This window comes from Gavia stellata, chromosome 3 (assembly GCF_030936135.1).
Source record: "Gavia stellata isolate bGavSte3 chromosome 3, bGavSte3.hap2, whole genome shotgun sequence".
Classification (NCBI taxonomy): domain Eukaryota; kingdom Metazoa; phylum Chordata; class Aves; order Gaviiformes; family Gaviidae; genus Gavia; species Gavia stellata.
Window position 1 is genome coordinate 18,201,135 of NC_082596.1, and position 27,997 is coordinate 18,229,131.

The 27,997-nt window shown below is 34.1% G+C and overlaps 1 protein-coding gene across 3 annotated transcripts in view; it reads left to right on the plus strand.

The window, feature by feature from the left end:
• The window catches only part of CSMD3 (CUB and Sushi multiple domains 3), a 731,455-nt gene that overhangs the window by 350,329 nt on the left and 353,129 nt on the right, over nt 1–27,997 (plus strand). For all 3 annotated transcript variants that reach the window (XM_059815714.1, XM_059815715.1, XM_059815716.1), the window contains 2 exons: nt 9,783–9,886; nt 15,280–15,392. In XM_059815714.1, the coding sequence (XP_059671697.1) occupies nt 9,783–9,886; nt 15,280–15,392 (217 nt within the window). The remainder of the gene's footprint in view (nt 1–9,782; nt 9,887–15,279; nt 15,393–27,997) is intronic.

The window sequence follows — 27,997 nt, forward strand, 5'->3', positions numbered from 1 at the left end:
CAGGACCAGAGAAAATGGCTTCAAGTTGCTCCAGGGGAGGTTTAGGCTGGATATTAGGAAAAATGTCTTTACTGAGAGAGTGGTGACACACTGGAACAGGCTGCCCAGGGAAGTGGTGGAGTTACCATCCTTGGAGGTGTTTGGAACGTGTGGTCGTGGCATTGTGGGACATGGTTTAGTGGGGATGGTGGTGTTAGTTGATGGTTGGACTTGATGATCTTACAGGTTATTTCCAACCGTAGTGATTCTGTGATACTGTGATTCTGTGACCTGATGGCAATACTTTTTCTAATGGAGCTGAGGATACCATTTGCCTTCTTTGTAGCAAGGACACTTGGTTGGCTCATGTTCAACCTGGTATCCACCAGGACTCCCAGGTACACTTCTGTAAAGCTGCTTTCCAGCTAGGTGGCCCCCAGCATAGTCTGGTGCATGGGGTTGTTCCCTCCCAGGGGCTGAACTTTGCAATTCCCCTCGCTGAACTTCATGAGGTTCCTGTTCTGTTTCTCCAGCCTGTTGAGGTCCCTCTGGATGACAGCATGACCCTCTGTGATATCAGCCACTGCTCCCAGTTTGGTGTTGTAGCAAACTTGCAGAGGGTACACTCTGCCCCATCATCCAGAACACCAATGAAGGTCCCGGTATTGACACCTGGGATACACCACCAGTAACTGGCCTCCAACTAGATTTTATGCTGCTGATCACCACCCTCTGGGCCCAGACTTTCATAGTTTTCAATCTGCCTCACTGTCTGTTCACCCATCAACAGCTTGTCTATGAATATCTTATGGGAGACAATGTCAAAAGCCTACGTGAAGTCCAGGTGGACAATATTCACGGCGCTCCTCTCATCTACCGGGCTAGTCATTTCATCATAGAAATTTATCAAAGTTGATCAAGCATGACGTCCCCTTGGTGAAGCCATGCTGACTACTCTTTATGATTTTCTTGTCCTAAGTGTTCCTGGAAATGGTTTCCAGGATTAGCTGCTCCATGGTAGTATTAATGTTAAATAAAATTATACCTCAGTATAAATAATTTAAATAAAATTATACCTCAGTCTTATAATAAATTATGGATTCAATATTTTTTCCTACTGAAACTGTTTTTCTATAACCGAATAAATAATAACACAACTGTTTTGATGGAGGGACCTGTGATTCTATGGAAAACTATGGAGGTAAAGCCTATCAATCAGACAGCAGCATTTCTTCAGCTTATACCATCAGATATAAATGCACATCTTTTACCTACTGGGAAGTAGTCAGACATCCTCAGCACAAAACCAGTTAACCATCCTGAGGGCATATGAGGACATACAGATATAAACAGGATGTATTTTCTTCTCCTTGCCTAGTTTCACTTCTATCAGTGAAGAAGACAATCAGAGAATTCCTTTTGATTGATGAGCAAAGGATGGGCATGACATTATCAGCAGTCTATAGGTGTTTATTTTCTAGAGTTAACAGTGAAAATGGATGAAAGTAGATATCTTGTGGATGTGTTTCAGTGAGGTGAATTTCTTGCTGTTGCTAGTATGTTTGGACCATTCATACCATGCTTTTTTCCAACATAATATTTGCAGAAGTAGATTTCTTTGTAGATCAATAATAGATATACTGGCACTAGAGAGGTGGCCAGAATTTCTAAGTCCAATCTTTTCCTCTCGTTATCTTCTAGGTACAAATGCCATTCCCACACCATGTTAAAGTTAGTTACTACACCAATTATTTCCTTCACTGTCTAAATCAAAAAATGTATGTTCTTTTCTAGTAGCTTAATAAAAATAAGTGAAGTTAACTTAATTTTATGTGCAACTGCTAGTAAATTTTGGAGGTATAATGAGACAGCATTTGCAAAGGTTAAGAAATTTTATGAGAGAAAATATGGCAAAATCCAATCTGAAATAATTGCTCAGAGGTAAAAAAAAATCCCAAACCCACAACACAATATTCTGTTTCACAAGATATAATTTATATAATAATTTGTATTTTAGGGAACATGATAAACACAATGACTTAAGTAAAAGTCAATGTGTTTGCTTAATGATTTATATGCACTCCTTTATTCCCCTTTGTGGATGCTATATTGATAGTTGAATTAAGTTCTGTAATTATTATTTATTTTTGTTTCTTTGTAGAAGGTCTTATTTACAGAATAATTTCTTTTTTGTGGAATACATCTTTTTTATTGGGGTTGCATAGGCTGATTAAATGCTGAGACTGTACTCCCCTGATTAATCATTCCCAGAAACTCTTTTTGTGAATGCAAGCCAACACAATACAGGTCATACTTCTATGCAAACAGAAAACAATAACATGAAAAATAAAAATATAATCTCTTCATGCTGTTATTTTAATGTGCTATCCTTCCATTTTAGGACTTTCCAGTAGTATTTGTTCTCAGGATAGGGAAGGACTATACATATGTTTTCAACTATTGTGTCCACAAAGTAAATAATTCTAAATGACCTTTATAAATAACTGATTGCAGGATTAGCCTCTATGGAAAATTAACATTTAGCATTAGTATTGGAGTTAAAAAAAACAAACCAGAACAAAGCAAAAACCCATTTTAAAGAACTGCATGAAAGATATTACATGATGTGTTTACCAATGTCTGCAAAGCAGAATTCATCTGCTATCTGTAGAATTGAGATTACTGGCAACCATTGACATACAATACTCCAGGATAACTCCATCTGGTCTTTATCTGCCTTCCCAAAAGTGCACAGTTCTCCTGAAGATCCTGTATCTGCCAGGTTTGTATGGATCTTTTGGCTGCTTTACAGCATCTCAGATGATGCTACTTAAATATATTTATGTGAGTGAATTCCATTTTAGATGTCCACAGTGTAGACATCCATATATAAATGCCTAGTCTCACTTTATAGTCAAGGAAGAGGAATAGGTACTTCGAAGCTGTGGTTGATCTACTGTGTGTTATCTACCTTTTGATGAAATAGATTACACTCTAGACATGTTTTTTTCACTGGTGATGAAGCCGCCTACATCAAATATAGATGTTTGCACTGTAGATGTCTACCGTTAAGTATGATGAATCCTATTGCCAACAAAGGCACTCAACAATATAGAAGGAACTTTCCAGTTCAGCTAGTGAGTATTTAACTCCTGGAATTGTCTTACAGCTTTGTGTGTCACCTGCTTTTTTCTATAATATTCTATAAATCTCCAAGTTTTCTCTCTCCTTTTCTTCTTCCTCTCCCCCTTTTCTCATCCCCTCTGATACGCAAAGATTAAATTAAATTTGAAAGGACAGAAGTGCTTAATATTTAGGCTATTTCATTTTGATTGTGTTTTGTTCATGTAATAGGTGACTATCAAAGAGCCAGTTAAACTATTGTTATGCCAAACAGCTGCTAGCAGTTCTTAGATATTTTGAATCATTGAATTATATGCAATGTGCAGCAAAATAGTATGTAATAATATTGCATTCTTGGAAGGATGTTTTAATTCAAATTTGTTCCTTACTATTAATATTATCTAAGGGTGTTGGTTGATGAGAGCTCAACATGAGCTGGCAGTGTGCGCTTACAGCCCAGAAAGTCAACCATATCCTGGACTGCATCAAAAGAAGCACAACCAGCAAGTCAAGGGAGGTGATTTTCCCCCCCTACTCAGCTCTCGTGAGACCTCACCTGGAGTACTGCGTTCAACTCTGGGGCCCCCAATGCAAGAATGACATGGACCTGCTGGAGCGAGTCCAGAGGAGGGCCACAAAGATGATCAGAGGGCTGGAGCACCTCTCCTGTGAAGACAGGCTGAGAGAGTTGGGGTTGTTCAGCCTGGAGAAGAGAAGGCTCCGGGGAGACCTTATAGCAGCCTTCCAGTACCTGAAGGAGGCCTACAAGAAAGCTGGAGAGGGACTTTTTACAAGGGCATGTAGTGATAGGACAAGGGGTAACGGCTTTAAAATGAAAGAGGGTAGATTTAGATTAGATATAAGGAAGAAATTCTTCACCATGAGGGTGGTGAGGCACTGGAACACGTTGCCCAGAGAAGCTGTGGATGCCCCTTCCCTGGAAGTGTTCAAGGCCAGGTTGGACGGGGCTTTGAGCACCCTGGTCTCGTGAAAGGTGTCCCTGCCCACGGCAGGAGGGTTGGAACTGGATGATCTTGAAGGTCCCTTCCAACCCAAACCATTCTATGATTCTATGATATAGCTCATTTAAGCTATATCTTATCTTAGTTTTTAAGTACTGTTCTTAGGAAAAGAGATTCATAACATCTTTAGAACTTCTTCATCATTATTTTACTGGTAAAATGTAAAAATTTATGGAGTGAAAACATTACTATACATCTAAAAATATTTTTAGAGTTACATTTGCATGGGAAGCTTTAGGATAACAGATGCACATAACATATGATGTTAAATCTTTACATTTCCCCTTTAAAAGCAGTTCTGAAGCACATATACATGCTTCTGTTACACACCATTCTGCTTTGTATGTTTTGAAATTTAAAAAACTTGAGTACTTTACCTGGAACATTACTTTCTTTGAAAAATCTTTGGGGAGCTAGTTCCAACAGAAACTAGACACACAGTCATATTGAACAATTGTCTGGAAAGATTGCTGTCTGGAACACATCCTCTTAAGCATGTTCTCTCTCTGAAGAGTTGTAGGAAGTTCTCTAGTTAGCCATTGACTTTTCAATAAATAAAGTGTTCTGTGTTATTTCTAAGCTGGGTAACAGACTCGGTTTTGCCCATGGAGTGGATTCCAAACGATATATTCCAAGGCACAGAAAGGAGGTACATCTACTGAAATTTGTTAGAAATTAGATGTCTGCTCCCATTTCTTCCTTTGGAAAAGTGCTTGCAAAATTATTACAGACGAAAGTACACCATCATAATTTTCAGAAAGTTATCTTTCAAATAGGACTTTTATTCTGTATAGCTTGGATAATAATCATGAGTATTACTGTCTTTTTTTTTGTTTATTTGCTTCTGGGTTTATAAATCTAATTTAATTCAGCAATTATAAGTTGTTTATTGCTTCTGGGTATGTAAATAGCAAAAGCAGACCAGGATGTAGAAAGACTATTGCCTTCCTTTTAGCTATTTTCATATTTATTTTAGTGAATAAGGAGTGCACAGCTCAGCATATTTTATTGTAAATAAATTTGTTGTTTATATATAAGTGGGTATATGGAGCAAGAGGAAAGAAAAGATTCTTTTCTCCTGACAGTAGTGTCTAGGGACATGCTTAATAATATCCTCTGAAACAAAATTCAAAATATGATTAGTCTGTATCAGGATGATTATAGTAGTCTGCTACCTGCTGGATACATCATAAAAGCTACTATAAAGGTACAAAATTTCAGGGCCTACTGCATAGCTGTTTCTGAAAAAGAAGAGAATAGTAATTATTATATTGCTTGATTTTAAGTAAAAATATTCTTCTCAATTCTGAAGCCATACAGATACATATCCCATATCATTAGTTGATTTACAATGTGTGAAATGATAGATCATGACTATGATGGTAAATTGTCTCAGCTGAAATTCTGCATCTTTGAAATTTCCCTCTTGTGCCTGCCTTCCAGAACCCATGTTTGATGGTATCATCCTCATGTCCAGAATGTTGTAGTTCAGGCAAATCATTGATGAAATATTTCTGTTCATAGTGTCGTTTCCTGAAAATATACCTGACTGTTTGGAAATATTTTGTGGTCCCTCCGCTCTTCTTTTTTTTTTTTTTTCAGTTTTAAATGAGATTGTGGGGCAGAGCATAAATACAATAAATACATAAATACATTTTAAACATGAACACGGTTTATATGGATCAATAAAAACAATGGATTATATCTCATTTATGTTAATGATGCTTATATCTTGCTCTGGGAAACTGGAAAAAAGTCTTTACTTGAATTTAGAGCTGAAGAATACCTGTCCCTGTGCTTCTGATTACTGAGCATCTACTAACCAGATCAATAGCACAATTTAGTAATGCTAATCTGGTTTAAAAATACATAGAAAATAATGATAAATCAGCACAGTTTTCCCTGAAGTGTTTATTCTTACAAACAGTAGCAGACTAAAATGTAGAATTACCTTGAGGTTTTACTCTAATGTTAAACTGATTCAAGGATGCCACCTACCTTTGGTCTGCCATTTACAGCTTTTTCAGAAAAAGAAAAAAAAGACAAAATGTTAGATGACTTGTAAAAGCAGATTTTTTGGCAAGTTTATTAAAAATTTTAAGTTATTTACTCATCTTACCTAAATAGCAGTTTTTATTTTGAAAGGATCCAGCACACTCAACTTTAAATGCTGATATCACCAAAACACCTTTTCAGTATTCTAAAGGGAATAATCAATATATTAAGCACTGCCAAATCCAGCTGTCTTTGGGTCTGATCAAACTAAATCTGACATTGTAAAACAAGGACTCTGAAAATATACTTTATCACTAAGAGTACTTATTTTCTTGCCATTCAGGCATATTTGCAAAGATTTTAAGTACATTTTATATTATACATTGTGTACTTCGCCTGTCAAAGATAAACAGCAGAGGAGGAATTTCCAAAAAATACACACTGTTGTTTTTCACAGTTACAACACATAAATGCTTGTGCACTATGTATGTAGTAAATGAGTTTACTGCCTCTTGCATGTTGGATATTGACAACTCTTCTGTTGCTGTCTGTTACTCTTGCTCCATTTGTGCAAATTCTCTTAAAATTAAATGCCTTTACGTTTCAGTCGACAAACATATATGCCAAACAAATGGCAAGTTTACTTTGCCAAATCCGAAGTTTGTACTGTAAATCAGCTCAAAAGTGTGGTATGTTAAACCTAAGTTGTAATGGGTTGTTTATTAGTAGGTTACATGCAGTTGCTTGCTTACCCTTTAATGATCTGGAGTTATGAAATATTTCATTTGTACTGTAACGTGTCTGGAGTAGCTGTTTCTAACCCTCTTGCAGCAGAGGTATGCATAGTACGCAAAATGATTTACTGGCTCAAGCAATAATATTTTACTTTTTCCTATACATAAAATATGATCCTGTTTGGTAGTTACTGTTTCTGGTTTTGTTTTTCTACTGGTAATTTTGTTCAAAGTTGCAGCATTTTCCAATTTTCAGATGATTCAGAAACTTTTAAGAAGAAATCATGATAATAACAACTGCAAGAATAGGATTATCACGTTATAATTCCAAATTTATCAAGTTACTATAATAAAATATTTTATTTTTTAATATATTCTTAAATTGTGAAAGTTATTAACTACTTCATTGCTACTTCTTGTCTTAAAAATGTGACTGTTTCACAGAATATAATACAAAACAGATGTAGAGTAATTTATGCATCTGTGGCCTTATACAATTACACTTTTCAAAGTCGTACCTTTCCCATTACAACAGTTTTAGGTGAGTTACAAAGAAAGAGAGTGGGCCAGAAAACTTTTAGTAAAACATGCTTCTCTGAAAAATGTTAATGCAGAAGAACCAAATAATAAACTTTTTTTGCATGTACATCTATTTTGATTTAAAATAAAAAAATTTAGTCAGAAAAGAATTTCAGATTGCAGAAGAATGAGAGATTACATCAGAGCAGCCAATAACCTGATAGATCAGAACAGAATCATCAATAATTTGGGGATTCACCAGAGACTAGTGGAAAGATTCAAGCTGAAGCCTGTGTTTTGAACAAGAAAGTCAAATTTAGTAATTTTTTCATGTTCCATAGTATTCCCTAATGATTCAGATATTTTTCATGGACTTCTTTTACTTTTTTATTTGTAAGCATTGTTAAAAAATAATGAAAAAACCCTTACGTTTTGCCAGTGAAATTAAGAATATATTTTGAACGTTAATCATATGGGTGAAGATATGTATTTTCTTTCTGGTCAGCCATAATTATAAAAATATATCTTGAAACACTTGTAAAGGAACTTATGTTTTCCTTAACCTATATCCTCTCCTTTGCAATGAAGTATACATAGCGTGGGATATTGTTGATTGTGCTAAACAAAAGCTGTTTTAGCTTTCTGACACTGCTTATAAAGACAAGTACTTCAACTACAAAAAGACAGATGTTTTGTAATATTTTGGCAGTATTCAGTTAATATAAAATATCTGGAAGGATATTAATTTAAAAAAAATGATTACTGATTCACTTACCAAGAAATATATGATAATAAGATTAAATTTCTTCTGGTGTTTAATGGAAAACAGGATTAGGATTTAGGTAGATGAACTAATTATGCAATTTTTCTTAACATCTTGGATTTCTTGTTACTATGAATATAAATTTCAGTTTTCTATGCTGTAGCAGTTAAGTATTGATATTATTGCAAAATTCATTTTACTGTTAATAAGTGAAATATACTTTCAACTTGAATTCAATACTAATATTATTTGTCCAGAAAATCCCATGTTTTATTGTGGAGCCTTTGTCCTGTTCTGATGTAACTGCACATATAATTGTACATAATTTAAATGTGGACCAAAAATGAAGAAGTTTTTCTTTTTTCTTTTTTTTTTTTTTTTTAATTGTGAATGAAATATGTGCCAGTCTTAAACCTAGTTATGGATTTCAGTTTAAATTCTTCTGTCAAGGCTTACAAATTCTTTGGCTAGAACAACACAAACTATCCAGAGTATTTTTTTTTACATTAAGAAGATTAAGAAGATTTATGTGTGGTTTTGTCTGCTTTACTCAGAGGATTAGAGCAAATCAGCTACTTGCCTACACAATTTTCTATGTCCTCTCCATCTGGGCCATCTTAACTCCCTGTACTTGACTGTGTTCCCTGGAGTATAATGCACACATACATGTACACACATACATGCGTGCGCGCGCACACAGTTTGTATATGTGAATATGCCAAACTGGCCGTTCCTCAGTGTACTTATGTTCCCGTTTACACCTGTAAAGAAAAGTGTTGCTCCTTCCTTCAGAACAAATTTCAATCCTTGGAACATACATCAGTTTCTCTAACTTGTCTGTACTGGCTTTTGTTCATAGAAACATGTCTTTCTTCAAACGATTACTAGAACCTCAGTGTTGCAAAGTAATATGAGCTTTCAAGGACGTCATATTAATCCATCAGAATGGCATCCAAACCTTAAAACACAAACAGTCTCAGTTCTCAATTATAACAATAATTAAAGACCATTTATTACAGACATAAGTTAAAAATTCCTACACATAAGTATTCTGTCATTTTTATCTATATGCATTGCTAATTGCATACTGCAATTTAAATTACAGGATATAAAAAATACCCATGCTTCTGATAGTTGCATTTTACTCAGGTTCATGAAATAAAAAAATTACTTTTACCTTGATCCAGCTTTATCCTACTTGAGCCAGATTATAGATGTCAGGAGTAAATTATGTTCTTCACCTTCACTGCATTTACTTAGTGAAGTACAATTATTCAGTTATTATTTGAAGACAATTGTATTGCACAAAGTGCAATTAGTTATGTTGCCCTTTGAGCATATCTTAATCAAAATGTAATTCAATGATTCAAAACTGTATTAAATGTAAAAACTACATAAATAAGTGAAATGATGCTGCTTTGAGGAGGTCAGCAGAGTGATGATACCTTAAAGTTATTATAATTCATATTTCATGAACCAAACCTGTTGGGTTAATTACAATAATTTATTGTAGAATATGCTAACGTTGCATGTAATTATTAATTGGAAAATCTCTTTTAATTACACTGCTGAAAAGCTTATTTACAGACTCATCTCTCAGGTACATTTCTTTATTTCTAAAATATATTTACTTATTTTATTTCCTAGGTTATTCAGATAAATTTTGAAGAATTTGATCTGGAGATTGGCTATGACACACTGACCATTGGTGATGGAGGAGAAGTGGGTGATCCTAAAACTGTGCTTCAAGTGTAAGTCTTTTGCATTTACAATTTGTATGCATTACAGAATATCATTAATGTGTTTTTTGATGAGAGTAAATAGTGATTAAAATCAGGTAAATCTCAACAAAAACTAATCTTACTGAGCTTCTAAAATTACTGAAGGTGACATTTTGAACACATTGTTATATGTTTACTGTTCTGAATTCAGAAAAAGATGAGCTAGACAGCAGAAAAGAAAAAAAACTAAAATCAGAATTTTTAAAAGATATAGTCTGTACATTCATGTGTAGAGATGTAAATTTTTAGGGGCTATTGTGCTCCCTCTATAAGTGAGTTCTCAAATTAAAAGTGTGTAAGAATGTAATTGAAAATAGATAAATGGACGACTGATACATAAACTTTTACAATCTTCTAGCAAGTATGTAACCTTTAAGTGCTTATTGACTATTGTATATAACTCAAAAAAATGAGTTAGTAAGGTGAAAAAAATTACTACAGAGAAAATATGAGTAAGATATTACCTAAACCACATGTGATTACAAATCAGACGGCACTGAGTATTAAATAAGATTTTTATCATCCATTAGCATTCTTCTGGAATGTGTGAACCTGGATATATATATAGAGAGATATATACATAACAACCATTGATTAACTTCAGAATCCGTATTTCTCAGATACTTAACTTCTGATGATAGCTGGTCTTATAACAATAGTCTCAAGAAGACAAATATGGAATCTTATTCCTTCATTTGTAAAATTTCTCGGATACTTAACTTCTGATGATAACTGGTCTTATAATAACAACAATAGTCTCAAGAAGACAAATATGGAATCTTATTCCTTCATTTGTAAAATTTTGAAGACATCAGTATAGTCCAATGATTCTGTTTGTTCCCCAGTCATTTGAAAATATGCAGAACACTAATTAGGTATTACTTGTAGTCTGTCATTTTATGTAGCTCCAATTCCATTCTGAGTAAATAATTCAGTGTTTTGTAGAAGAAATGAAGGCCCCTTAAAATACATTGTATTTATTTTTTTCAAATCTGACTCAATTTTATGAAAAAAATAACAAAAAATATGTTTATTGCTTAGAAGCCGTATTTTAGCCATAAGGGATTGTCTGCTATTTAGAAAAGATTTTTGGAAAAGGCCAAATAATATTTAGCTGTTGTTTTTAAATAAACTGGCCTCTCCGTACATACCTTATGTTATCATTAGTTCAAATGAGTTACAAATTTAAAACACAGATCAGAACTGAAGCAGATGTGATAAATGTTTCGTACAAAATATATTTAATCAAACCCCAAAAGAATAGCAGAATTAAGATTCCTTAGAATGATGTTGCCTGTGTTATATTTAATGGAAATGTATTCATACTATTTTTATATACTGTAGCTTTCCATTATTCATCATAAGAATTATATCAATAATTTGTTTGGTTTGAATACCCTAAACCCAATGTTTACCTTTTTTTCTTTGCTAATTTCATCTCATTAATAATATTAATTACAAAACTTTGAGCAGAAAATACAGTTGTTTCAAGATTTGCAGATTTTCATCATGAATTCCCCCTTAGATTTATCCTTCAGAGGATAGACTATCTGACCTTCTATTTTTAATGGTTTTTGTAATCATTCTATCCCTTCTTATCAATGAGGATACCAGGATTAGGCTAGGTATTTCAGGTGCTATTACTTTAGGATAATGCAAAGTTTCTTCAGAGAATTGTAGATGTGCTAATTGTGGGGAAGTACTGTATTTCTATTTTATAAACATTAACAGTACCAAGCCTTCAGAATATATTTCTGATAATGCTGGAATTCAATTTCAGATATTCTTAGATTCCTAAACTCTGTTGACTATCCTCTCATGTGGAAAGAGCATTTATTAAGTACAAATTCACCAGGACTTATTAACATTTAACTAAAATATTGTTTTTCATTGGTACCTGAATTACTGTAACACACTAAGGCACAGTACAATGATATTTCAAATTTTGAGTACTGTAGTAAAGCACTTTGTCCAGATTTTATTTCATTAAAGATGTTAGTATTTTATAAAAGTATGTCTGATGATAAGACCTGTGTTGGGGAGAAATTATGAAATTACAGGATTAAACTTGTCATGAATATAAAAGAATTCTGAGTCATTGTCTTTAATAAAAGAGTTAATTAGAATTGTCAAGTGTTAACATATGATAAGAGAATCTGTTCTGTAAATAATTAGGTAAATAATTTTAATGAATTATTACTGTAGGGATCCTGGAAAAGCAAAAAATCACCCAATTAATTTGTGGGGTTTAAATATTAAAGAACATATATTATTTTTGTTAATCAGTGGAATGATCACATTCTGTGATCAGAAGTATCAATGTTGAAGTTATTAGGATTAAAATGTTTTTAAAAAATTACATCGAAGATGGAACTGAATACTGCAAAAAACTTGTTAATCTTTTCTCCTGTGAGCCATGCAGACTTTGTCTGAAATATGATGCACAGCAAATAAATCAGCTATTGTATGATTTAATTTTGGATTTTAAATTTTAACATAATTCTCTTTCCTCCAGCAAATTGCTGAAGAACATTAGTGTGAATATGTCTGGTTTACGTGTAAATGATGTGAAAACATTTATCTTCCAATTTATCAAAGTTATCAGGAAAGCTATCCAAGTGTTTAATCCACTAGTTTTACTGGGCACTGCTAGATAGAAAGGTTCAGAACCAAAAACTGAATTTAAGTGGCATTTAGATAGAATTATGCTTCCTAAATTGAGAATTGGAGTCCTGATAATTCCTACTCTGCTGGTGCTAATCTCAAAGTAACTAAACTCCAAAGCCATTTCAGTACTTGCCATTAAGTTTCCCTGGGTGCCTATAATTCTGTGCCTATATACATGTACCCAGCAACATGACAGACTGCTCCAGGCTACTGAGCCTAGCACCTAAGTGAACTTAAATCTGAATGGAGTACATTTTTTGTGTGTTTGACAAGATCACTAATATGAAGGCATTCTTAGTGCTTTCCTGCGGAGCTAAGATCTTTGCAAGATGGAGCAGTCTTAACTTTTATTACCAAGGGATAGAGGGGAAGAAGGAAAAGAAATGGTGGGTCCTCCTTCATACATCAGTCACAACACTTTTTCAGGATGTTTGGAAGTCTGCTTTCTGCAGCTTGGTCTGACGGTTTCTGCAGGTGACTTAATGTAATACACATCTGGGCACTGGTTTCTGTAATACGCATCTGGAAAATCCAGTGCACAAGGCATGAAACTCATTCTTACAGCTTTAGGATGCTTGCGGTGTTGGGTGTACGTGTAACCAATCTCCCATATTACAAATCATCTGCAGCAGATGGAGAGTGTCACAATATTCTGAATATCCTCTAACCTAGTCTTCAGTGTACTCTCTCAGAAGGAATGTATGTCACTAGTATGTGGGAGGGATAGTTCTGCAGTTCTTGAAGAAGAGGTGGAAAACACCCTGCTGAGTGTCATAACTGTTACGCTGTTTAATAAAAAGGGAGGCATCATAATCACATCTATCCATTTCTGCTGTTGACAATGTTCACCGCTCAGCTTTTGAAAGGGAAGGTGTAAGAACCTGCTTCCAGGAGAGGGATATAGGTACTGAATCCAAGGTAGAGGAAGTCGCATAAACCCCAGGAGGAAGGAAAGGATAATTCATAACTGCAGATTTTCATTATTTTCTTAAATAGCTTCCTTCACATAATGCTGTTTTTTCTGGATCTTATTGCTCTGTGGCCCCAAAGTCTTCCCAAATATTGTACAGGGATCCCTAAGCACTTAAAAAAAGAAGAACAAGTGATTTCTGTGTTCTGTTGACTGATTCTTATTTTCAAAAACACATTTTCAAACGGTATTTTTTCCCCATGTACTATTTAATTGAAAAGTATTTTTTCTGAAAACTGTATGCATTTAAAAAAAAAGTATAATTTACTTTAGAAAGTAGAAATGATAAAAATTTTGATGGCTGTTTATCATAGGAATTATTCTCTCTGACACAACAAAGAGATTAATATTCCCAATGGCCTTAGTATTCCCAAAATGTACTGTCAGTCACCAGTGACAATTATAAAACTGTTAGCCATTACATCAGTGTTGTTTCTGAGGAACATCCTGTTAATCTATTAATTTGGCAAAGACTGAACTCACTGAAGACACTTTCCCTTAGTGCGGGAATGAGCAGTTACTACATTATTTTGGCCAGGCATTTACTTGTTCAATTCTGGCAAGAGTCTTTGTAGTAGCTCCATCTGTGAACACAGATGTGGGAAATAGACATGAATTTCTCCCACAGCAGAGTATTTCATACAGAAACTAGCTAAAAAAGACCGGAGGGAAGAACTAAAATTAACTGCAAAATATATTTAAAATAGTCCATTTGAATTTTCAGCTAGCTTTAAGGAATGGTTAGAACTGCAAAAAAACAAACTAACAGTTTTCACTCTTATACAGTCTTGTGCTTATGATCCATTTTACAAGAATGGAAAATGTTTGGGTACTTTCCACCATTCTATTTTAGCTGATAAACTCTTACCAAGTTTGAGACAACATTTTGGAAAAAAATGCAATATAACATAAAACTGCAGCTTTCACAACATTTCCTTTTTGCTATCACACTATTTCATTCAGCAAACAGAATGAACACTTAAGATTGCATTGACTTTCAAATTTTTGCAAACAATATGAAAAGTGAAAAAAAGAAAAAAAGAAAAACCAAGTTTAGTTCATTCTAATTAATCAACATCCTGTAACATTAGGAGGATTTAAAGTTCTGGCATCTGGTATTTTTGTTAATGAAGGAATGAACATCAGCTGAGTCTGGCAGGGATATTCTTCCATTGTTGCAGTAAAGCTGATGAGGGGAGGTGAGAGACTGTAGGGAACACATGGACCTTCATAATAGTATTGCTATTTAAGAATAACAACTTCATCTTAAATGCACAATGAATGTATTCTAAAGTGGGTAATTGTATACCAGAGGAATACTTTTTTTGAAGAATAAATGTAGTGCCTCATTATGGGCTTCTAGCGCTATTTGATATGCCTGCATGTATCTGAGTCGTATACACAGGACTGCCAGATAAGGTTCAGGATTAGGAGAGATGCATGTCTTTCTGGACCAGCAACTGAAAATGAGGTGAAATATTTTAATACAACACAAGCAGTAGTTGAACTGCTATCAAATCTGCAGTCATTAGAACCTTGTGAGCTGTATTGGCTTACCAGCCAGTAGGTAACTAATTTGGTGTGGGCTGAATATAATGAATTTAAAACCAAAAAACATAAAAAATACTTAATAGCTATTTAGATTCCTTACAAAAAGAGAGAAAAAAAAAATAATCTAATTAATTAATACTTAATGGCTTTACAGACTTTTTTTTCCTATCTATAGGTTAACTGGGAGCTTTGTACCAGACTTGATTGTGAGCATGAGCAATCAGATGTGGTTGCACCTTCAAACGGATGAAAGTGTGGGCTCAATTGGTTTCAAGGTTAACTACAAAGGTAACAATACATTACTGGAAGCAAATTTAATGGTGTACCAAAAATTAAGCCAATATTATGAAATGTTTTTCTTTCACATTAGTGGATGCATTCTGTTTTCAGTTCTGTCATTTTTTAAAACAAGAAAATGCAAGCTGAATTGAAAAAAAAGCAAAAAATAAATTTATTCTCTTTAAAGGTCTTATGTCACATGAAACTGCACACTTTTTATTTGGTATTTTCTCACAGCAGTGATGTCTGGCATCTAGTTTTACATTTATTTTCTGATATTTCATGTTGAAAAATATGAAAATGAAATAATTCTGTGATTATTTAAAGCTAAACACATAAAGGAAAATAATATTTCCTACAGTCTTTTGAAAATTAATCATGCCTACCATAACAGAAAAAAAAACACTGCAGGCAAAGAATTTGAATTACTTATGAGTTTTGGGCCAAGACAAACTTACCTAATAATGTTCTTTATGGTCTTAAAATGTGAGGGATATATAATGCATAACATAAAACAGCTGTTGCTATTTGATGCTTCTGGGAGAGCATACAGTTTTCATATAGCATGAATAGCAGAATCAACCAAAAACTTAAGAATAACATATACATATATATGGACTTCTGTATTATTACATAATTAGTTATATTTATTATTTTTGTCTTAGTTTTAACATAGCTGCATGTATTTCATGCAACAAATTTTTAAATTGTATGGCTCCTGGCTACCACGAGGTAGGTTTTGATTATTCATCAAAAGGGGAGAGAGGGGAGGCAAAAGTTAAACTAACAACAGTATGTATTAGAAATGGAGCTGATATTGTTGAGGATGGGCAGATGAAGTGAATAAGCATATTGGGAGTAAATCTGCACAATGTGACTCGCTGGTTTTTTCTGTCCATAACCTTCTTTTGGCTGTTCATGTGTATTAGAGGTATGGCACAAGTGTGCTTGTGCACTCTTGATATTCAGATCTAGTGGACTAAGATGGAAAGATCTTACTACTTTCTTGTATGGTAGTTATTAAGACCCAGGATTTCCACATTCCAGCTGTTGAAAGGGGCAAGAGAAATGATTAGTATAAACAGGTTTAAGTATTTGTTAATATAGCAAACCTTGAACCACAGCTGAGTGGAAAAGGAAGCTTTGTAGACCTGAACTTGAAATAATTTGCAGAAGTTGAAATAATTTGCACAGCTCAAGTAGTTGTTTCTTTTATTTACGGGATTCTTTTCTAGTAAAAAAAAAATTCTTAATTGCAACAATCTTGGTTTGCAGAAGGCAGAGGATTATTGTCTAGTGTCTTACAATGTACCACTATGTCTTGTTTTATTCATGAGGTATATTTATTCTTAGAAGCTATATTTCTGTAAGAATAAAATTAATGGAATATGAATAGGTAGAAGGGGACAGAAAGGGTGAACATTCACAATCTCATCTCCACATAATCAGCTTTGTGATTGCATGCCTAGACAGGGAGTTTGTATTTCTCTTTTGCCCTACACCGGTACTTTACACTAGCTCACTAAATAGCATTTCAATGCATCAAGCATTCAATCGATAGGCACTGTGTGGCGGGTTTTTTTGTTGTTTCGTTTTGGGTTTTTTCCTCCAAATCTAGAGTGTGGGACAAATTTTTTATATGAGTTGCCTTTGCTTTGATCCCTGAGAGAATGTATTCATTAGAGATGCCAGAAGCTAGGCAATGTTCCCTTAAATAAAATGGGAAGGGTGTCGGGGGGAGGCAGGTTTGGGGGGGTTGCCTTTTTTTTTTGTTGTTGTTTTTTCTTTGTGTTTAAGTCCTTTCTGTTAATGATTGTAGGCTCTGAAAAGAGACATCTAAATGTGCTGTATTTTGGATAGGCAGCTGTTTTGCAATTAAAGTTTTGGAACTTACGAATTGGAAGCTGAGAGAAAATCCAATGAGATAAACTGAGTAATTGAGTTAGAACAGTATGTTCGGGGCTATGACATAGCACTGATTTCTTTGCTAGAATAAAAAGATTGCAAAGACTTTTCTCTCAAAAATGTTCATAATTACTTAACAGAATTTTGATTTCTGGGAGTCAGGGTCAGAATACATTCTAGTTTAAGTGACTACATGAATTATTAGGAATGTATGCCCAACTTGCTTGTATTTCTCTTTAATGGACTAGATCAAATTCTATTCGTATAACTTGTCCCCTTCCACTGCACAACTTCCACTATCCACTCAGATGCCTAACTATGGCCGATACTGTATCTATTTATACATATTATATATTTAGATCTTGTGAGTTTCTGTTTACATAAAAGGAGCCACTACATTAGCATTTTAGATTAGATCCAGCAGTGTGATTTTTGAACTGAATCTTCTTCTGATCATTCCCACTCCCCTTGCTTTAGTTTTCATCACAGAGCAATCTTGAAAAGCACAAATTACATTCCTTTGAGTTAATTCATAAGATGCACTTGAACAGCATCAGAAATAGCATTCCTCATGTGCTCCAGCTTGTAATGGGCATTTATCAGGACCTGATAAAGCTTGTCCAAAGTGAAACCACTAAAACACAATGAAGTTCTTATAGATAATATGGATACTGTATCTTCTATTGTTTTGCTCTACAGGCTTGCTTATGTTGGAGTTAATTACTTGATAATGTACTTGATAACAGTAGTTGCTAATAGCTAAAATGACTTCCCACTAAAATGTTTTGACGCCTAAATATCTGCTTCTGTGCATCCTGAAACTCAACTAACTACAAGAGATAGTGGAGATGTGAGTGCCTCATCCCATAAAAATTCATAAAGACATTCCTCAATCTAGTTGACATTTAGGTCTGAGTCTCCAGGCTTTTTCAGGAATATAGATGGTTCCAAGTCCTACATGGAATATGATGGGAGGAAGAGAAGGTTGTGGGGTTTCATTACCCAGTGCCCTTTACCCATTGTGCCCCAAAATGGCATACTTGCTCAAGGTGCGAGATAGAAGGTCATATCCTGTTTGACTGGAATAGAATTGAATATGCCATATCATTTGTAATGACAGAAATAGACAAACGAATTTTTTAAATACCTCTGCATTCTCTGATTTAGTAGGTTTTCAGCTGAAGAATTCTTTTAAATTTATATTATTATAGGAACTAAGAGTTTATTCTCTTTTATGTATCTGCCCTTTCAGAGAATCTAGTAAGTCTTTGTGAAAGAATAAAAATCTTTGTCTTCTTCTAGAATAAGATGTTGCATATGGAGCTATTTTATGGTTTTAATAGCTAGATCCCATTATAATTATTTAAATATAAAATAGAGATTTAAACATTGGAGAGAGTATTTTAAAGTAAATAAGTTTCTGTTGTTGTTTTGAAATTCCTTTTCCAGTATCCCATAAAATAAAACAACTTAAGAAGGTAGAACAATAAATACTGGGAATGGGCAGGACAGAAATACAAGCACTGTCTCATTAGAGATGTATTTTACCTGTTATCTCATTGTTGTGTAACCTGTTTTCTTTTCACGCTTCAAATGCATGTGTAGATTTTTTTAATGTGAAAACATGGAATATTTAGCAATCTGAAATTATAAGCACATTATTTCCAAGTCATAATTTTGGGGATTTTTTGCAAACCATAGTCCTTCCTTTAGATATGAGATCGGACTGCAGTGCTGGTATAATTACCAAATAAAACAAATAAATAATGGATTGCTTTTAGGCTTCCCAAATCAGTGCTATGAAAAGAAACTACAAATTAATAGTTACTACTAATGACAAGTTGCATGAATACTTTTCATCATGCAGTATTTCAGGAAATAGTGCCGTATTTTCACAGTACACTTCTATTCCCAAAGCCATGGTGAAGTGGAAAGAAGTTTCTATCTAAACAATACTGGAGAAACAGTCTTCAACATATTTAAACACTGGAACTGAAGGGTCTTCATCTATAATTGAGGAAAAAGCAGCTGTACAAAGTACAAGACAAACTGATAAACTGTGGCATAGTCTTCAAAGACTAGAAAGCCATTATCATAAGATTTTTGAAGAACCGTAACTTTATTTCATTTCACAAAAACGAATTGAGAATCTAGCAATGGAATATTATAGTTCTTGGAAAATTATACGTGACAACTCGAACTGCAATAGCTTTCATATGTAATGACTTCCTTTTGTAACTTTGGACATATGTGAATGAATAAATTAAATAAAAAATATGCCTTATACACTTTTTCAAAATAAACTTTTTCTCACAGAATTTGTGAGATTAAAGAATGAAGTAAATAATCAAGGTGTAAATTCATAGGAAAAAATATTTTGAGGAATTAAATTAATAATGTAAACACATAGTACAAAACCATCCTGCATTAGCATAGTATGGGTAAACTGAACTTTTGTTTAGGTCAGATTTGAGTCCTCTGAAACAGAGGAAGCATCCTCAGGGCAGTCTAGTTCTGTTGGGTCCTGATATCACACCCTCAGTTTCTGAGCAGTGGCCAGATCTGAGGGATTTTTTTTTTTCTTTTGGTATGTCTTTGTTTTATTTTTCTCCAAATAACTGGCTACACACTAATAAAACCTCTTAAATGAGTAGGTTTTCCTGATAGCTCTGCCTCCTAGTAGGACAAAATATGTGTGATTTTGTTAACTATAGTAACACATCAGATATACTCTGATTTTAATTGCATAAGAAAATAAAGTTGAAGAAGGTTACTTTGGAGTGTAGTGATAAGTTTTGGAAGAGGCTTGTCTAAGATGTCAAGCTAGATAGGAGTGTAGGTAAAAAGTGAATTTGAAGCAAAGTAGATTTGCTTATTCAATTTTCTGCATCAATGATCTAGTTTTAGAATATGGGATTTACACTCTGACACCCAGTATTTTAAAAGATTTCTTTTTGCTTAAAGTGTAACTTTCATCTTGCTTCAACCAGTGTGACTTGTGTCCCTGAGCACTTGTGGTACTATTGCAGCCTGAGGTAGCCTTCTGGAGTTTGTGATCCGCATTTCGTCCTATTTTCCTATCAGTAAGCACTGAGTTGCAAGCACATCTGAGTTTTTTTGTCACAGATGGCACAGAGATATTTTTCCATGAGTAACTGCTCAACAGCACTTGCTTTTCTGTTGGTAACAGAACACTGAATGATCTGAATTAGGTAGGTAGTTTAATCCAGCGTTAGTCCTCTATGTCTGGAAACACGTATTTAGGAAGTATGTGCGAGATAAAATACATTTGCTACAATACAGGCTTCAGGAAGGTCTCATCTCAACAAGTTATGAAAGTAGCTTATCTATGAAACATATATCTTCATGTTCATTCTACTAAGAAAAATATAGCTTTAATTCTTGTTGTTCATATTATAGACTAATTTTTAAAAAACTTAAGTTACTGAACTTGGTGAGATTATGGAAGGTTTCATTCTGTAATTTTGGGTTTCACAAGTCAGGTGATTTTTTTGTTTCTTTGTTAAATACTACCTAATCCTCCTCTTATGAGAAAGGGGGAAGTGAAACTTTTGCACTTTCTGTGCTTCAAAATCAAGAATTAAATCTCTGTCATACTTCTCCTTTCTGAACTGCTCAGTCTTATCCATTTCAGTTTATATTCTCCTGTGGTATTTTTGCTCTTCTGATTATTTCTGTTGCTGTTGTACCCACTCTCCTCTGTGTTTCTTATCATGTGTTTGTTTTGTTTGTCTGTGGTTTGTGGTGCAGTAACTAGATGGGATCATGCCAATGATTTATTTAACTGGATTCTAATACCCTCAATTCTATTCCTTGTGCATCCTAACTTCATTTTGCAGAAAGAATGACAAGCAGAGATTCACATTAAGAACAAAAATCGCTGTGCTATATCAATGCAAATGATTTTAAACCTTGTCGGTCTCATGATTTGTTCAAATTCTCAAATGCAAATACTGCTTTATATTTATTTTAAAAAAAAAGAACACTTCTTTTCGTGCAACTCCACTAACCAATAGATAGTTTGTGAATACAGCACAACTTTCTCTGTACCCAATTCCATTTCTGCTGAAATTGTGTTATTGACAAGTTTTGTAATTCAAGCTCATTCCTATTTCAGATCTCTCTTGAATGTATTAAGCAAAAGGGCATCCACTGGAGAAACCTGGGTCACCTTCCTTGATAACTTACTGCTAAGATGAAAATTGGTGTTGTATTTTACTCTCTTTGTTCTTCCTGCTTTGTTGGCCACAACTCACTGCAGGCTTTCGGTAATAGACCCTACTCTGTCAGTATTATCAAAATGTTTTATTAATCTTTTTATCTACTTCTTAAACAATGTGTTTGACATAAGGTATAAGAGTTCCTGTTTGTAATCTCTAGATTATAAGAATATGAGAACAGCTGTATAGAGTAATAATAAAAATCCATTTAACTGAGTATCACATAAGGAAAAGAGAGCAAGCAATGAAGTGATACTTCTTTAGAATGCTTCCCTACACTCTAACAGTTTGTGGCACAGAGACTTCCTAAATCCAGTCTGTTTATAATAAGTAACTCTTGACAGATTTTTTTCATCCACGACTTTTTCCTCTTAAGCACATGTACACTTTAAGTATTCTGAATATTTTATGACAAGGAAGTTCCAATGAAGAAGTATTTCCTTTTGTTCACTTCAGTTTTACTAGCTTTGTGTCATGCCTTTTCATTCTTTTCATAGAAAATACAGTGTATTTAATCCACCATTTTACTGTTTACATAGTTTTGTAGACCTTTCTTTGTTTCTTCACAGGTGGTTGTCCTCATTGTTGCTCTGTGTAAGCTAGTATCATCAGCAAGCTTTGTCATCTCACTGCTTGCCTTCTTTTCCAGCATATCTACAAATATATTGTCAAACAGTTTAGATATTAAAGAAGTCCATTAGTGACTTCTGTCCTCTGGAATAACTGACCATTTACTTTTGCTGTCAGTTAACTATATTTTAAAGCAAACATCTGTCAAAAGCCTGTCTTTTTATGACAAAGATCCTAGTGTCTGTAAGAATCTTCTGTGAGGCACTTCCTCAGATGCCCTTTGGAAGTGCAAATACTCTATATAAGCTGGATTTCTCTCATCTCTGTGCCAGCTAATCACTCTGGAAAGCATCGGTAGGCTTGTAATGCAGGACTTCCCTTTAGAAAAGCCATGCTGCTTTGTGTGTGTCATTTTTATCCATGTGTCAGCTGAATCTATTCTTGATTATAATTTCTATAGTCTTGTTACATCTCAGGTTTACATCGCTGTACTTTTCAAATGCCCCTTGGAACTCTTTCTAAAAACAAACATTGTATTTGCCCCTTCCCTACAGGACTAAGATCACCTTAAACAAGAAGTCAGACATTCCTTAAACTTTTCTACCCACACTTGGAGTCTTATGTCTAAGGAGGCCCCAAACCAAGTTCTTTTCCTGTGACCATAGGTCCAAAAAATTACTTATGTTTTCTGCTGTTGCTTTACAGCACCCACAGAAACAGCTAGGAAACACAGAAAATAAGAAATTTCTGTTGTTCTTTCTGATGGAGTGCCTATTTTTTTAATTATTAGTTGTTGATAGGGTTTTTGTGTGTTGGGGACCAGTTTACAAACGATCATGCGCTGGTTGCTAGAAGCTAAGTTCTTTCAAAACTTTAATGCACACTATCAGGATAGGTTTTGTGCGTTTTGGGGTTTTTTTTCCTTTTAATTACTAGTTTGTTCCAGTAGGTCTTTTGACATCTTAGTCTTTGATAATTCATCTTTATTAATAGAAAAGATTATGTTCGTTGTACTGCTGAGATAAGAAATTTCCTATCTGTCTCAAGATACATGTTTTGCATTTTGAGTTTGAATAAAAAGACTAATGCTGTTCTAACCACCTGTTTTCTACTCTTAGTCAAGACTGCATACAGCAATTTGACTATGTACATGTGTGTTTAAACACACACATATATACTTATAATCCAAGAAGTCAAATTTTAGTATGTAATTTGTAATTTATAAATGTTCAAAGCAATATACTTATATTTTTATATATATATTTTATATAGAGAAATATAGATTAATATTGCATCAGACCTAATCTTTCATAGCGCCTTAAATGGTATTTCTGAGTACTTAAAAGGCTGTGCAGGTTACATTATAATGAAGGGTTTAAAAATTTCATATAGTAGGAGGTTAAAATATTATAAAATACTGGAATTTAGCTTTTCAATAAATTATTACCAGTATTGCTTGTAACTATGTAATCTTTCAATACATATATGCTGGTCTCAGGTCATATGAGAACTTATAATAAACTGTGCCTCAAAAAGCTGTTGTATCAGAATGCATTTGGGTGTGGGATTTTTTGTTGTCTTTTAAAATAATTTCTGGAGTATATTTTTTGGTATTGAGAAACTTTCATGTTTCTGTTAACTTTACTAAATTGGTGAAAATAGATCATCAGTCTAAAACCATGTTCTTAGAAAATGAAATTGTGCATTTTATCTCTATTTCACCTGTTTCCCCAAAATATTTATTTACCGGTGTTTTCTGATTCTTTTTGATTATTGATTTTAAGTCTGATTTCTCTGCATGCTAGTATTGTTTAATATTATATTCTTCAAGCTGATTTATAAAACAGGGTTATTTGCCTTCAACAAGTCTTAATTTAATATTCATATTTCTATTTAGTGGTTTTGTTTTGTTAAAAGGAAGGTAATTATTTCCATGAGACACAATTTATGAACCTTTTTCTACAACTCCCCTCATGTCAGTGGAGAGCTGGTCAGACAAATTGTTATTTGAAAGCAACTCCCATGACATTTTAATTTTGTTCAATACAACCGTAGGTCATCTTTTCTGCTTTACAATATTTAATTAAAAGCATTTAGCAATCAAACCTTTTGTGATATTATTATCTTAAAGAAGAGCATAAGGATTTTCTCTGCTCTGACATTAGTCTGCTGAGCAATATGAATACATCACATGCCGAAAGGTCATCTTTTACTATGTCCTTGAGTATTAGCTACTGCTTGAACCAGGACACTGGGCTAAATGGCTGTTAGTCTGACTCAACCTCCTCAGTGTGTATTAAACTGCATTCAGTTCTGTTGTCTTATGTATTAAGCATATATGTTATGAGAGACTAACTATCTACCTCTGGTTTTGGGGTAAAAAATGTACCCAAAACTGCTAGTTTATTTGTGGGACTTAAAGTCCAGAAAATTTTCACTTATCTCTGTAGCTGAAAGCAAGAACCCATAGACAATTCATGCTTTTGGAAGGATCCTCCTGGGCAAAGGGTAGAATTTGCAACCCCAACATGATAGAATAACAGTTAGAATACCTTGAGCTGAAGAGATCTAAAAAGTGCCATGAATATAGAGTTCTGTGTCCATATGAATGAATTTACCTCAATATTTACAATACATATTTTTTGTGTTCTCCACCAGCTAGCCATGATCTCTTAGTTCAAGCCTGGCTCTTTTCTCTGCGTATCTTACAACCGTGAGAATTTGGTATGCCTGATTAGTCTCCTTTCACCACTCTTGAATTTGGGTTGATGGAGGTCCCCCTCATGGATGCATTGCACCAAGTTTCTTGAAGTGGTGAAAGACTATGTGTAGCAGCCTCTGGAGATGTCTTCTTTCAAAGCATTTAGATGCATTTCCTGCTACAAAAGCCTGTGAAAGGGTGACAGAAGTAAGATTTCCACCTGTTTGTCTGCTGAAGTAACATCAAGGCATAGTTGTTGCTAAATTTCTTTAGCTGTTGGCATTTCATGGAACAGAGAGATAGAAATTTTACTTGGTTTCATGAAGGGTGAAGCTACTTGTTTGGTTTTGTATACTTCAGTATGTAGGATAGCTACAAGCAGGTAGGCACTATATTTAAAATACAGACAGAAGTTAAATTTAAAGTATGTGTATGTATGGAGGTTTTTAAAAATGTTTTCAGCTAAAACACTCAGAAGAATCAGCATAACCGGTTGAGGTTTTGCACTTCTCTTACTTGGACTTCTGATTTTTCCGTATTGCCAAGCATTATGCCATGAGAATGTTCTTTTTTTTTTTTCCTTTTTCCCCAAGTCAATAATGAATTTCTGGAAGTGCTATTATGCTACAAAACATCAGCAGTGCCTTTTCATCATGTATTTTCATGTTCTGAGAAACCTCTATTAATTAATTATATTGTATTAGAGTAGACTGTATCTTACATTTATTGATGGCTTTTTGTTCAGTTTGCTGTTGGTTGTCATTTTCTGTAAGATATTTCCAGAGAAAACACCTATGAGCTATAAAGCTTTAGATTTGCCCAGCTGTTGTGGTTTAACACCAGCAGGCAGCTAAGCCCCACACAGCTATGTGCTCACGCCCCCCACAGCAGGATGGAGGAGAGAATCAGAAGGGTGAAAGTGAGAAAGCTCATGGACTGAGATAAAGAGAGTTTAACAGGTAAAGCAAAAGTTGCACGTGCAAGCAAAGCAAACTAAGGAATACATTCACTACTTCCCATCGGCAGACAGATGTTTAGCTATTTCCAGGAAAGCAGGGCTCCATCACGCATAATGGTTACTTGGGAAGACAAATTCCATAGATCTGAAAGTCCCACTCTCCTTCCTTCTTTCCCACAGTTTTTATTGCTGAGCATGACATCATATGGTGCACAGATAATACATTAAATGTTAAATTCCCTTGCATTAAACTTATTTTATGGACTGTTGAGTCCGTACTTTCATTGTAATTGGTGTTATAGCTAACTTTTTGGTATGATTGAATCCTCATAGTATTTTGCTGGTGCTGAAGCAACAGTTTATTAAAAGGTAGTTTCGACGGCACAGAGAATATTATGTGAATTACTGCTCGGTGTGCCCTTTTTTTTTTCTTTTATAGAAAATCTTTAGTATAGAGTTTTAATTTTTAACTTACAACATGTCTTTAGGCTTATATGTCCTGATAATTCATGTTTGGTATCTGAAATATGTATTGAACATCCCTTTTCATCATTATATCTAAAATAACAATTTTTGTTTACAGTTGTCATATTCTTATAGAAATTATAAACATGAACTAAAGCGCTGAGTACATGGGTTTTAGTACACATATTAGGGATGCACACAGAATACGAATAAAAACTTGTATCCTTCGGTTGAAATCCATAATCATGTTATGTTTAATTAATGTCTTATACTTTCGAATTAGCCATGGTACTGTCTCTCAGAAAGGCTGCCACAAAGTTGTGGGTTCTTGTCTTTTATTCTTTTCCCTCTCTTTCATTCCTGCATGGTGTATTTCTATGCATAAAATATTCCATGATATATGAAAAGTGCTAGAATGACAAATAGAATATCATCATGATGCCAAAAATTTGTTATTAAAGTATTTGTGAGATGTGTAACCTAATTTTGAATTCCTTAAAACTGAAATCCAGTCTCTAATATCATGAGAGAGGGTGCCTTTGTCTCTCTGTTGTCCCATGAAAAAACAGACCACCATCATCTTCTCTCCTTGAAATCTAAATCTAAGCTTTTTCTTTTTTATCTGTTCTGGAAATTAAGAAGGAATTCCAAATTGATTAAGTTACAGCTCTTGAACAGTCAGGGAAGTTATTGTATGTATGTGTCATCTCGCCAGTTGATGCTGATGGAAAGGAATGTTTCCCTTGAGGTATATTATAGTTTCTTTTTTCTATTGTGTATGGATGGGGAGAGGGTGGCATCTGCCTTTTGCTTTGGCTTTCATTTTTTTTGTTTATTTAACCACTTGCAGTATGTGCAAATCACTAAAAGATTTAATTTTATCAGAAAACAGAATACTGCATGGACTGGCCAGTGCTCCAAGTTGGCGCTAAAGTGTCCAAACACAGAGTCTTTATTTTCTCTAAGCAACAGCTCAAAATACCTGCAAAATTTGTTTTATTTCATCTTCTGTGTTTTAGTATCTGGTCATATCCGGTCATATCTTCCCTTATTTGAAATTAATAGATTCTCCAGATGTAGAAAAATTCTTTCATTTACATGAAAAGATGTTTGCCAGGGGCATTCTCTTCTCTTCTCTTCTTCTCTGCTCTCTCTCTTTTTTGTCCTTTTCTTTTTTCTCTTCTCTTTGCTCTTTGCTTTTCTCTTTTCTCTTTTCCTTTGCCCTCGCTCTAGGCTGAAATATTTTGCGTATCAAAACTGTTGCAGATATTATAAAGAGTGAACTTCTGGTCAGCTGAAGTAACACAAGATGACAGTAGATGATCTAAAATTCCTTTTAGCTTCAGGCACATTTATGAAATCTGATTGAATACCTGAGAAAGTGGGTGGCAAAGAAACCCTAGGAAGTTCCAAGTTGATATGACTAGGTGAACTTAATGATTTTCCAGAAAACATGCTGTGGAATTTAGTGCTTTTGTTGCAGTCTTTGGTCCCATTCACTCTAAAAAGATAATGAATATTCAGAATGAAAATTTTTTTGCTCAGCTCTCTAAAGTTCAGGTGCAAGCTTCTACACTTCTGGGTTTAGAAACTGACATAAATAGATTGAAACAATGATAAAGTCAGAATTTGACATTACCTGACAGAATAATTTAAAAAAGTATTTTCATGTTAATTATGACACATCCTTTAAATAGACAGGCCACTTGTGAGAATTAGAGAACAAATTAATGAATTATCACTTTTTCTAATAATAAAAATAAACAAACAAAAA